Source organism: Castanea sativa, chromosome 10 (genome assembly GCF_040712315.1).
Source record: "Castanea sativa cultivar Marrone di Chiusa Pesio chromosome 10, ASM4071231v1".
NCBI lineage: Eukaryota > Viridiplantae > Streptophyta > Magnoliopsida > Fagales > Fagaceae > Castanea > Castanea sativa.
In genome coordinates, this window is record NC_134022.1 from 25,885,117 (window position 1) to 25,898,911 (window position 13,795).

General features: G+C 35.8%; 1 protein-coding gene across 1 annotated transcript; it reads right to left on the bottom strand.

The window, feature by feature from the left end:
- Window positions 1-2,786: 2,786 nt before the first annotated feature.
- LOC142613229 (uncharacterized protein C57A7.06) lies at window positions 2,787-11,359 on the bottom strand. The gene is made up of 11 exons (XM_075785475.1): window positions 10,903-11,359; window positions 9,491-9,656; window positions 7,383-7,858; window positions 6,298-6,519; window positions 5,870-6,205; window positions 5,038-5,385; window positions 4,884-4,964; window positions 4,710-4,790; window positions 4,241-4,624; window positions 3,636-3,767; window positions 2,787-3,408 (listed from the first exon to the last, which is right to left on the bottom strand). The coding sequence occupies exons 1-11, from the start codon at window positions 11,245-11,247 to the stop codon at window positions 3,226-3,228; spliced, it is 2,754 nt and encodes a 917-aa protein (XP_075641590.1). The 5' UTR covers window positions 11,248-11,359; the 3' UTR covers window positions 2,787-3,225.
- Between the last annotated feature and the right edge of the window lie 2,436 nt (window positions 11,360-13,795).

Below are 13,795 nucleotides of genomic sequence, written 5' to 3' on the forward strand. Positions count from 1 at the left end.
GGTTTCAATGACCCAGTATGATCATTGGATTCATACTCATGCTACTTTGGGCTTCTAGGACCCATTACATTGTTTGTGGACTCCTTTGGCCCATTTCTTCCTTGTTGGGCATCCTTGGCCCATTTTCCTTTCTTGGGTGTCCTCGACCCATTTTCAACTCTACATTCCTATGGGCTTTTACTAACTCCTTTTGGGCTTCCCTAACTCAATTACTATATCATTTATCCTTGGGGTTTATAGGCTTTCCATAAACCCCCTTATTTTCTTACTTCATTACTTCGGCCCTGCTGTGGCTCATTCTCACTTTTCTACATCACGTAATGCCCATGGGTTTACTGCTTCTTCCTTTGGGCTCCTGTTAGCCCATTTGCTTTTCCAATGCTCATTTGTTTACTTTATGGGCCTAAGACTCATCATTCCTACCATTTGGGCTTGATGAGTTTCTTTCTCTCAATCCATTAACTCTCTTCCTGCTCGTATAGTTGGGCTTCTTCTTGCTGCCGAGCTTTTCCAAAATAAGCATCAACACCCGCCCCTCCCCGTTTCGTCCCGCACGGGTTTTCCCCGCCTTGCAAAGGTAGTGGGGTAAGATTTTAGCCATGTACCACGAGGCAGGACGGGGATGGATTTAGCCCTGCCTCGCCCCATCCTTGCCCCGCATTGCTAAGGGTTATAATTGTAAATGTTTCATACCCTAAAACCCTACTATTTAAACAAACATATCAATATTAGCCTATTTTATTCTACCTAATGTGGTTCCCTGCTTTTATTTTATTATGTGTTATATTATGAGATTTTTTTTGTGGTAATTGTCTTGTTAAACACTTGGATATATTATTCAATTTTTTCTAAAAATTTATTTGATTTGATTTGATGGGATAAATTTAGTTGTAATTTCAAGTGTATTTTTATTAATGAAATAAGTTTTATTAAAAAAATTGTACTAGTTGTAGGGCAAATTAACAAAAAATAGAGTTTTATGGGGTGGGGTGGGGCTTCGCGGGGCTCTAAGGGGTGGAGATGGGGTGAGAAAGTTTTTCCTATCATGCGAGGCGGCACGGGGATGGGGTAAGACAAAACCATGTAGGGCGGGGCCGAAGGATGGGTCTTCGTCCCCACCCTGCCCCATTGCCATCCCTAAATAGAACCAATGTGGACCAAATAAGACAATAAAAAAAAAAAATTTAAGGCTCAATTAGTTTAAAATGGACTGAAGGGGAACCAAAATTAATCGAGTGGATTGAATTTAACCGAAGTAGACCTAATTGGATCGAATAAAAATTGAACAAATTATCTTTAAAAAAATTTAGAGAAAAAATTATACATTATATTACAATATAAAATATTTATTTATTCTCACGTATCACATATATTTTCAACTAGTTTTAATGAAAACTAATGTAAAAGGTGTTCTCATGAAAACTTAATATATTATAAATATAATAGTAAAATATAAATTACATTGACATATCCAAAGTATAGTGAAAATACACTAGTTATATCAAATTTTCAAGAAATGACATTCCCCCCAAACAATCCAATGTAACAGGACAAAGTTTCAAATATATTAAAACCAATTCCTCCACCCGAAAAAGAGAGCAACAATCCTTCTTGGTAGTAGCCATTGGATTTAAAACAATCTAAGAACATCCACATTAGTGGGTGCAAAGTCTTGTATAATAGAAAAAGACACAAATTTTACACATTTTACCTCAAAAATGCTCCATATCAGTGCTTCTAAAAGTGTGCATATTTGCACATTTACTACAGTAACCGTGCATATATGCACGGCTACTGTAGATCTTGTATCTAATATTTTAGATTTTTTCTCTCTCCTTCACCTCACTCTCTCAGCTTCTTACTCTCACCTCTCTCTCGTTTTATTTCTCCCTCAGTCCACCAATCAGTCCAGCCTCACCCTCAGTCCACCGATTAGTTCACCGATCACCGATCAGTCCAGCACCGCCGAGACGATCTGAAGCTCTTCGAGACGATGCGAAGCTCACTGATACGATCTCACCGTTGATACGACCTCACCTCTGATCCTTTTTAATTTTTTTTGTTTGACCAGTTTTGGATTTTCTATTTGATTAGTGGATTGATGATGGTGATTGTATGGGTTGATGATGGAGGGCTGGGTATTGATCAGGTTGATGGTGGCTAGGATTTTGATGATTTTGATGAGTGAGTTTTGATGGGTATTGATTCGTGAGTATTGATTGGGTTGATGGTGGCTGGGTTTTGATGATTTTGATGAGTATTGATCGGGTTGATGGGTATTGATCGTTGATGGTGGCTAGGTATTGATCAGGTTAATAGTGGTTGGGTTTAGAATATTTTATTTGAATAAATGTATATAATAGACAGACTGATGTGATTGTTTTGTAAAAGTGAGTGTGTAAAATAGAAAAAATAAGTTTTTTGTTGCAACATAGAAAGAAATTTTGCATCAACTGATGCAAATGCTTAAGTGTGTATTTTGCAAAAAATAAAAAATTAATTTTTTTTTACTATTTAACTTATTTTTGCTATTATTTATGAGTCCATTGCACTTTTTGTTACTATTTATGAATCTCACTATATTATTTCAGCTAATTTTTACCTTTATCTATAGTATTTTCAGCAAAAAAATTTTAATTTCAGTAAAATAAGCAGATTTCAAACCGATCCTAAATATGAGACTCCATAAAGCAAAAACATCACAATAGATCAACAAATGATCTCAGAGAAGAGACCGTTCCATAATGGGACTTCTCTCTTCAAGAGACGAGATCACTAAAAGGGTATTTAACCAAATAGTTTTTAAACGGTATTATTTGACCAAAAAATTTTAAAATATACATTTATCAAGTAAAATGGCCAAAGATATTTAATTTTGGCATATAATAACTGTCACTTCTGTTAACCGGACTACAATCAGGTTCACAACATACTGGGATTTCAGGTAAAAATTCAATCACTAAATTAAAGATATGACAAAAGCCTAATGTTTACCTACAAATAAACGGATTTAAGCCTCTCAAATTCTCTCTCTTAACTTAACCCTCAATACTAGACAAAATCCACAAATATCCCTATCCAATTCTTTATAAAGATCTCTTCCTTTTCTTTCTCTCTCTCCTTTTTTTTTTTGGTGTAATACTCCCCCAAACATGGAAAACTGGGAACCTATCTAGATTAGGAAGAAATAAATACGGGAACAAAATTCTGACGAACAAGAGTGTCTCAGTTGACTTTTTTGGTTTTGCCCTCTGCCTTCTTCATCTTTTTTCTCGGTATGCTGCCATCACTTTTACTCTTCTTCATCTTCTGTTTATGTCCACTCCATTTGTGCTCCTCCTTATTTTCATGAGGATTCACTTCCTTGAACTCAATTGGTTTAATAATCACACCAGGTTTCTTCACCACCTGTACATAATTGTTCAAAGTAGAGAAATGAGAAATACAGGCAAATGAAAAAGGAATTGTACAAATCAGCCAATTCAAGGGAAGGGGGGAAATAGAAAAAGATTTATGTAGAAGGGCAGAAGTGTTCTTCATTGGAAGTTACTATTTCTTATCTAGTTGTTCATTTAATTAATATCTTCATGTGCGCAAAAAGAATATAATATGTAAAATTGTATTGAAATACTTACTGCAGGTCGATTAAGAGCTCCAACTGCAGTTGCTGGGTTGAATTCAGGTCCAATGGGCATGCGGATGCTCTGCTCAAAAACTTCCTTGGACGTGAAAGGGTAAGGCAATGTTTTTGTAAGGAGTTTCTCAGCCTGCCAAATCAAAATTCAAAAAAGAAAAAATGAACCAATCAAAAAAATGAACACTCATTTGATCAGCAGAGAAAGGCATATTAAAGCAGATTCCTTATACGATTAGCAGAATAACAGAATTCGAATTATTAGAAGGTTAACAAGCAAATTTTTTTACCTCAATACACCACATAACCCCAAAGGATTGCCTGAAGCACTAAGCCATATATCTACCTCAATATGAAGAAAAGAACTCATTCTTTGATCTTCAATGTTAATCCATTAATAATTACCAGAAACATGTAAACCCTTAGATGTCATAGAAATTTTCGTTCTAAGTGACCACTCTAAAACTAGTGAATCTCAATGGCTGGTGACTTGCTTAATTTTAGATGGTAACTCAAATTGACTGATAAATCATAAATCTGTAGTGGAATTGAGAAATCATATCAAATTTCAGCATAGCTATCTCAGATGCATTTAAGACCACAAACCTTTTTATCCAACTTCTCAGAGATAATAACATGTTTGAGATGTGCGTCCTTTCTCTTCTTAAGAGCTTCTTCTCTCTTCCTCTTGGCATTCTCATGTTCTTTCAGCATCCAGGAAGGTAAGCCTTTCTTTTTCTGTACACGAGTCCATTGGCCCCAGCCAGGAAGTAAGACTGGCTTTTCGGGTTCAGGATTTTCCTCATTCAGAATCTCCTGTTTATCATGCTCAAATTCTTCCTCCACATCATCCCCAGCAAAAGCTTGGCGAATTAGCTCTGTCTGGGAAGGGAGTTCATAAGTTGGTTTAGGATCCAATGAAATAATCCCATCCACCATTTGTCCTTCACTTTCTGTATCACTGTTTTCACCCACTTCTTTCACAGGCTCCTAGAACCAAAAATAACAGTAAGAGAGGCAACCAGTCTATTAAGTAGTAGTTCAAATATTTTTAGAAAATGCAAATAGATCATACCTGTAAATCTTGATTATATTCAGGTTCAACAGCCACCGGGGACTTTTTGCTATTGGCATCCACTTTGTTTCTGCTTTCCATCTGCTCATTGTTTGCACAGTCATCAGTAAGACACCCCCCAAAGAAAGAAAATCCTTAATTCTTAAAAAATAAAAGATTTAAGGCAAAAATAACCTTTCTCCATTTGTCTGATGCAAAAATAGCAACGTCATATGTTGTCTTGGGACCTGGATCTCTAACAATATCATCAAAGCTCTGCAAATTTTCACATTTATGGATCAAGAAACATACAAGAAAACAGGAAGATTGCTCAAAGAAGTCAAGTTACCTTAAAAACAGAATCCTGACGAAACTCATGAGGTAAAACAGAATCAACATGAACATCCTTCTGCATATCACTACGTCCGTCTTTCCCCATATCAAAAATATTTTCTTTGGCTTCCAAGTCATCATCACTATCACTATTAGCATAGAAGTTATCAGTTTTAATCACATCTCTTGATTCTGGAGCACCTATTTTAGCTGCACCAAACACCCTTCTACCACTTGAAGCCTTTATTTTTGAATTTTCTGCCCCACTTGGATCGTCCAGCTGCTTCATCGACACTTCATAATCTTGAAGAGCAAGTTTAGCTTCTTCTTCAGCTGCCTCCTTTCTTTTCTTTAGTCCACGCTCCTACCCAAGAGCAAATTAAAGAGAAATTATAAAGATGTATATATTAAAAGATGGAACATATCAACAACTTATATTTTAAGGTCCAAAGCAATGAAGCAGAACAGGAAGAAATATATAGTTACATTCTTCTTTGTGAATTTGGTGCTTTTCATTTGCCCCTGGCCTTTTCAAACATGAAAGATAGCTAGCAGAGTGCTGGTTCTTCTTTTTCTTTTCTGTTCTTTACTTTTCTTTTTGGATAAGTTTTGACCCGAAGGGGAGGAGAAGGGAGAGATTCAAACTAGTGACCTATGCTTCATAAGTCATGGTCCCCAACCAACCCCTTGAAATTAGCTAGAAAGAGTGCTACTAGAATATAATCCACTTTTCTAAAAATTTTGTGGTATCAAGGGGTAGGATTTAAACCAGTGCTTTTAGTTTCATGGAAGCTAATACCACCAGTGGAAGAAAACAACTTCTTAAGAAAACTAATGAGAAATATTACCATGAAAGGTAAAGAAAAAATTCCTGAATCAGGCACTTCATCTTCTTCTTCTAATATTTTGAGGGTCTTCTCTGTTGCTTTTCCCAATAACTTGGATGCCCTACCCTCTTTTAAAACAGAAGAATCTTCATCTACATCATCCTCATCACTGGTGTCATCACTGCTGCTGCTGCTGCTACCGTCTTTCATAGAGTTCATTTTTCTAGTCAAAAGAGCATGCTGTTGGAGCTGTTCAGTTATAGCAGCTCGAGTACCTTCATCTTGGACTTGCAAACCACGCTGTAGAATGCGTGTTGCCCATTTGGAGGTGTTTTTGTGTTTCAGTGTCATGCGTTCCTGTAACAATTCGGAAGTAGAAACAAATCAGCAACAAACACTTGATAAAAATTAACCCGGAGTGTTATATATTCTCTCTAAATTATAGTTACCTCTGCCCGTTTGAACTCTTGCTTCATTGCCTGCTCTTTAGCAGCTTCTGGATCCATTTCAGTCAGTGCAGCTGCTGTTTTCAATCTGTCTTTCTTCAACAAACGATGGTATGTTTTGGATTTGATCTTTTTTATGTGTTTTGCCTTCATTTCATGACGGAAAAGAAGGCTGCGCATTTTAGCAATACGATTATGGCGCTCCTTTTCATCTTCCACAGATACCTGCCAAGCAAGGTTGACCGTTGAAAACATAACAAACATCACAAAACCTGTAATTCAAGAGATCTTGCAGAAATTCAAGAGCGTCAAAGTTCTAAATGATATTCATAGATAATTCACAGTTGTCTAGATCACTTTAAAGTGGCTAAGGATTGCTTATCCTTCAATTTTATAACACTTTTCCATTTTATAATATCCTACCTGCTTCTTTTTAGAGATGGGGATTTTTTTAAGACTGATTCTAGTCTTCCATAAGAATCAACCTTTCCCTGTAAAATACCTACTTCCAACAATATTATAAATGAACTCTTTGATCAAAGTTTACACGCACCTTTTTAGTCTTAAACCTATGACCTTGCCTTCCATCGAGAAAGGGGAAAGTGCCATTCGAGCTAGAGCTTATTGGCTTTAACTTTACTTTCTTTCTAGACACTTTTGTTTTTTATTTGATTTAAATGCAGATATTTTTAGAGACAGTTTGTTTACGCCATGGGAAAAATCCAACTATTTCACTAAAGCGTAAAACAAAACATTTAAATGTTATATCATCTCACTTAATATCCATGTGTGCTTGTGATCTTCCACATGCCCATGCCCATTCACACAGGTGACAAGATACTTGTCATACTGAATCCACTCTGAATGGGAAAACCAAATCCATTGAAAAGATTCAACAAAATATGCAACCCCAACAATTGCAATGATACCCTAGGTTGTAATTGCTCAGGCAATCGGTAACTTTAAACAGCACCATGAAAACAAGTACACTTTTAAGCAGCAAGGAAAGGAGAGGACATTGTTAACCAGATATTATATATGATAGGACACCAAATTCAATGTGCAAAGTATATATACAACTTCCATACCTGGTTTAATTCAAGAAGCCTGGAACCATCTTTTTTGTGAGCTTCCATAACATCATCATCATAAACTAAAGATGCCATTTTCTTCTCAAATTCAGTTCTAGGTTCAAATTCAGAAGCTATTGCTCCTACAGTTGAAAACCCCAGGTCTGTATCCTCATCAAAATATATGGTAGGCGCCTCCCTATTTCTCTTAACTAGGGGCTCCCACTTGGCCATGTCTTTCTTTGATATTTTATATGCTGCCTGCCTCTCCATCTTCTCCCGAATTACTGTTGGAAGGGGAGCTTCAATAGCCTCAGATTTCTTCATTTGATCCATTATCTTTCTAAGTTTTCCAAACCCGGGTTTCTTTTGAAGAGTGCCTAAAAGGTCTTCCATGCTAATGCGGCCATCACCATCCAAAACATCACGAGTAGGATTATATTCAGACTCTGGATATGCCTCAGATATAACAACATTATTTTTCTTCTTCTTCCCTGTACAAATAAAGTTAAGAAAAATCAGGTCACAATATCTCAAAAAGATAGATGATTGACTTCTAATGGCCATAAGAAAAATTCCCAAATGCCCCCATCAAAGGTACATTTCATTTTAAGTAAAATACAAGCAGAATTTCTATACACACGCATACACAGACGCAGATTTTCATCTGATATAAATTATAAATAATTTATTGGAGAAGAAGAGCAAATGTACACAGGATGTATATGCTACATTCTCTCAAGAAAATACAGACGTTTATTTTTCAGTAATAGGAACTTGACAAGATGAAATACAATGTGTGACAAAATTATCCAAAACATTCCAACCATGCAAATATTGAAAACATCAATATTTAACTTTCATAATACAAATCCTAGAAATTTCTTTTACACACATCTTGCAGTGCAGTGTAATTTCAATACAACAAAAGCATGTTGTTCTTTACAAGCCATAACCCTTGAAATTGCTTCAAAAGCAATGTAGTTTTTTTTTTGATAAGTTTCAACACCAATGTATTTACAGGTCCATATTCCTTATAAAATCTATGACATTGTCAAGAAAAACCAACATAACCGGTGAAAAACAAACTTGAGGCACCATGTCCTAAACATTGCCCAAGGCGCTTGCCTAACCAAAGCATCACATCAAAATCTAATCTAGTTTGTATAGTGTGCATGTGAGAGGTCCTAATGCAAATTTTTAACAATGTTACACCACTCAGTAACTTTGTAGTAGATCAATATTTTGACACACACACACACTGTTGAATCACATGACCTCCACATATCCATCATTCTCTTTCCAAATATCAGCACAATTGGAGATTAAGAACTTCTTCTCTTAAAAAGATATATTTAGATCTTACTTTTAGAGTAAGGCATGAGGTTCAGATGGGATAACAAAAGATACAATTGACATGAATTCTGACATCCATTATAAGCGGGTTGGGAACATCAAATCCAACATTAGGCTTGGCAAAAAAAAAAAAAAAAAATCCAATAAAAATTTATTGAGTGATGTAATTTTACAAAGAGTTACAACAAGCTACAACAAGCATAACTCAAACCTCCACCCCATACGCATGTGTGTGTCTATGTGCGTGGAGAGATGAAATTAAAAGCATAATTCTCCAATTTAATTTAACAAATATAATCATGTTCATTATCACCATCACGTTCATTCCACACCAAAAAAGTAAACCTTATGGTTTTGTAGGACAACAGCCTTGCTATTGAAACCTACAATGCAACATGTAGTTAAAGAAGCAAAACAATTTATTAATTAAAAATAATGTTTTGATTCAAGGCCTGTGTTCATGAGATACAAGATATTTAGGCCTTATTTGTTCTTCCTTAGTATTAGGAAAATAGATAATCATTCAACAAGAATGCTCCAGTTTAAAGGATTAACACAGTTGAGTGTTGTTTAAATACAATAAATAATAGTCATTTGTGTAGCGAGACATTCCCTTCTTGTACGTGTTACCTCAACTGAGGTGTAAAAGCTGAGCACCTCACCAAAGATGCCTTGCCTCACCCAAGACCCAAGGCAAGTGCACAGAGAGCATTTGACTACACTATTCAAAACAAATGTTACTAATTAAGATTCTTAACGCACTACCTTACCTTCAAAAGCCTCACTTGGCATTCCAGTGATTCCTTCCAACATCCTGACATGCCTTCCATCATCATCCTCTTCAATCTCGTCATGGGAATCTTCAAGTTTGTGTCCTCCATTATCCATGAGGTCACCATCCTCATCCTCATCCTCATCTGATGGCACATTCTCATCCTACATAAGCAAGAAAAGAGAAAAGTATACATAAATGCACATGTTAACAAAAGAACTGGAAAGCAGCATAATAACTGATGCTATTCTGCAATAAGAAAACAAGACTGTGGAGACCAGGGCAATACAATTTACTTGGACTAAACTTCTTCTTTGCAAGGTTACTTCTTCAATACAAGAATAAGACTGTGGGTTGAATCTAGCTAACAAATGCTGTCGGTATTAAAGATAAATTCTCCACAATGCAAGATCATAGATATATCAGCCAACCACGCAAAAAAAAAAAATGATCTCAAAAAAAAATTATGCATAATGACTTCTTTTTTTTATGACAAGTAACCCCATCAAGGTATGGCCAGTGGGACCATCATGAGGGGTAAAACCCCAGATGCTTACACACCCTCACTGAGCAGGCATCGAGTAAATCACGAAATGCCTTAACTAGGAGTTGAACCAGAGACTTTTGGTTTACAGTTAGTCTAGGCACTCTCCCTTACTGCTACTGACTTCCTAATACAAATCTTGTTATTTTATAGATTTTCACCTTCTTTTGTCTATTTAAATTTAGAAAAATCTGCTCTCAACTTCAATTCATCACGTCATGCCCAGCGATAGGCAAATAATTCACAATTGTTTTGAGTGTGCGCACTCAAACACAACTTTACCCTTCACATCACCCAATCATTTCAATTCTTCCACATACCGTAGAATATCAGTCAAATTTCCCAATTACCAGTCGGCATTAGCATATATAATTACAAAAAATAAAGATAAAATAAAATAAAAGGTCAGCATAGTGAAATACTGAAATCTCAGCTGTTTCCTAAACCTTGCCAAAGCTCTAAATCTTGAGCTGAGTTTTCCAACTCAAAATCTACATCTCTATTCAAATCTCTTTCTAAAACTTAGAACCCAATTCCATAATCACAACTACAGCAACACTTCTATACAAAAGCACTCAAAGACAGTTTTTTTTTTTGTTTGTTAAAAAGCCAAACCTATGTAGCCACAAATACATAAACACCTTTATACCTATGTCCAAATAACAAAAATCAAATACCATGTACTATCCAGCTAATAGAACCTCAAAAAGCTCATTAATCTCAAAGAACTAGAACCTTAAACCACAAAACATTCCCAGCTAAACAAAAGCACAGAAATTCAAAAAAAAAACTCATAATAATTCAAGTTCCACAATGCAAAAAGAAAAAAAGAAAGCACCATAGTTTAAGAGAGAGAGAGAGAGAACCTCGAAATCTTCGGGAAGCTCGTATTCGAAGTTCTCCACGGGGTCGAACCGGCGATTCTTCCTGGACTCTTCCTGGGGGATTTTCTCCTCGTACTCGTAAATGTCATCGGTGAGAAACTCTCCCTCATCGGAATTGATATCTTCGTCATCGCTGTTCAACTGGGTGCTAGGGTTTAAGCGCTCGATCTCCTTGCGCAGTGAATTAGGCAAGCGAGGACCCTTCCTCACATCGTTTCTCTTGGACTTCTTCTTCTTCGTCGATAGGGTTTTAGAGCCCGAACTCTTTTGCTTCTTCATCTTGTTGTGCTTTGGTTCGTCTCTCCCTTTTCGCTTCGTCTCCACCATGGCTCTGAGAGAGAGAGCAGAAAGAGAGAGAAAGAAAGGTTTTAGCTTCGACTTGGAGCGGCTAAATGCGTAACCTGCTTTACAATTTGCACGGCAAAACCGCAAACCTCGTGTTTTGGACCCGAATCAAATGGACCGGATTTTGGGATATTTGGAAATCGGATCCTACTGACGGGTGCAAGTAGATCCACGAATCTCAAACCGACAATGGCTCGTTCTATTTTTTTTTTTTATAATATATACATACATATATATATATATATATATATATATATATATATATATACACACACTATAGCATCACATGCGCTTGTGTAGGCTTTTTTTTTAGTGTCAATTTCAAAATATATATATATATATATTTTTTTACCTTTATCAAGTCTTATCCGTTTTCACATTAAAAAAAAAAACCGTTTCTCCTTTTATTTATTTATTAATTTGCAGTTTCTTACTTTAATCTCACATTGTTTTTCAATTTTTTTTATGAAAAAAAAAATACATGCTCTCAGTTAATTGTTCACGTACGTTCTTCTCCCTCACTATCCTCGTGTCCTTTTTTTTTTTCTTTTTCTTTTTTAAATTATTTTGTATTTACCAAGAACAACCTCCATTTATGCATTTTGGTAACAAGTTACAACCACTCAAAACAAGATTTAGAAGGTATTTACTCAACAATCAAAGAGATTTCCTGCTGCGTTCACCACCATCACCTACTCATGCAGGCACATTCTCCTCGGACTTTTGCCCATTCTGACCTCAATCTTCACTCTACTCATGCGATACAAAATAATTTTTGGTCGTGGATGTTTGGTGATGCGGCAATTTGGGTAGCAACAGCAACATGGACACTTAAGAAATCTTGAAATGCCGGTTAGTCAGTCCTACCGAGTGGTTTGAGGGTGCAGGTCTCACCACTGAATCGTGTTCCATTACTTCCCAAAAAAAAAAAAAAAATTTGTGTACCATACTACCATTATATATTCAGTAGATTTTCTCCTTAAATGTTTTGTTGAGGTTGTTCTTACTATTTAAATACTTTTATTACTTTTGATTTTTTTCAATATTGTAAATTATTACTTTTGTAAGTACTTATTTCCTTTGATTGAAGTTGTTCTTTATGGGTGTACTTTGAAATAAGTTTGGTTAAAGTTTTTTTTTTTAGGCATCTTCATGGTGTTGTGTAGTGATTGATGAAATCTTGGAAAATTGCTTTCATTTGAAAAGATTTTGCATTTGTCTCTGATATAGTACCCTGTACCACATAAGATGCTCAATATTACCATGCAAATAATGCACGCATAAATATTTGGCATTGGCATTATAAAATACTAGCCTCTCTCTTTTCTTTTCTTTTTTTGTAAATATTAATAATTTGCATTCATTATAATTTGATATGCTATATTTTTCAATTACAAAAAGTTCATAGGGGTGTGATGAGTAATATGTGTTTGTGGGTAAAATAATTTTTTCTTCACATCCTTAGGAATTTTTTGTAATTGGAAAATGTAGCATCTCAAATTATAATGAATGCAAATTATTAATTTTTTCAAAAAGAAAAACCTCTGAACATGCGTGTGAGCGTGTGTTCAGAGGCTAGTGTATATACACACACATACACACACTAGCATCATCACATGCACTTCGCACGTACGTCATGAGTTTTTTTTTTTTTTTTTGTGACAATTTCATTCCAATTTGAGGTTTACATGTTTTCTTATTAATATTATGCATAAAAAAGAGAAAAAAAAATTCAGTCTTGATAAGGGGGAAAAAAAAGTTAAAACGTTGGGCTTAGTGGTCTTATTTTGTAGTCCAAAAATAAAACATGTGTTTTTATTTTATATATATAATTTTTATTTTAAGAATTTAATTTATAAGTAGATAAATGAATTTGAAAATGAACAGATGAGGAATCCTATTTTTTAAGCAATTTTTTAGTGGGAGTTATAGTTTTGCTGGATTATCCTTTAGTTTTGTCTCTATTTAAACATAAGGGTATAGGGGCATTTTTGAACTAAAAAAATGAGGATCCCAAACAGGGGAAACCTTTTAAATAGTAGTATAGATATGGACAAAACTTAGATACAGTACCTTAGGTGTTGTTTCTTAGGTTTCCCCTCTTAAGATTCAGTCATGTGGCTACATAACTGTGGGGAGTAAAAGGACCCAAGTGGGCATATGGGCCTTTGGGCTGTAACATGGAGGGCCGACCTGCTCCAGGATTAAACTCTATGAGTTGGCCCATACGCCGAGAGTCCGAGGATACAGCCGAGGGAGAGTTTCACCTCGGACAGATCCAAGAGAACTCAAGATTTCATTATAAAGGTCGGGGGCACGAAACTCCTGGAAAGACTAGTGGTTAAAAGGGGACATCTGAATATTCTAGATGCACCAGTATTATAGAATATATCAAGAGTAAATGCTGCCACTTCCGCATTAAAGGCTCGGCACCTACCTCCTTGGCCGCATTAATGGGGAGGACCCACGAGACTTAGGGTGGAAACACAGTCAGCATTTGCGAAATCTGGGAAGGAAGTATAAAAGGGGG

Excerpts from the sequence above, each read along its gene's own strand:
- LOC142613229 (XM_075785475.1), bottom strand. The coding sequence starts at position 11,247 with ATGGTGGAGACGAAGCGAAAAGGGAGAGACGAACCAAAGCACAACAAG. Across the intron at positions 5,386-5,869 it reads TTTTTTCTTTACCTTTCATG|GAGCGTGGACTAAAGAAAAG; the intron begins GTAATATTTCTC and ends GCTCTTGGGTAG. Across the intron at positions 4,625-4,709 it reads AATATAATCAAGATTTACAG|GAGCCTGTGAAAGAAGTGGG; the intron begins GTATGATCTATT and ends TTTTGGTTCTAG.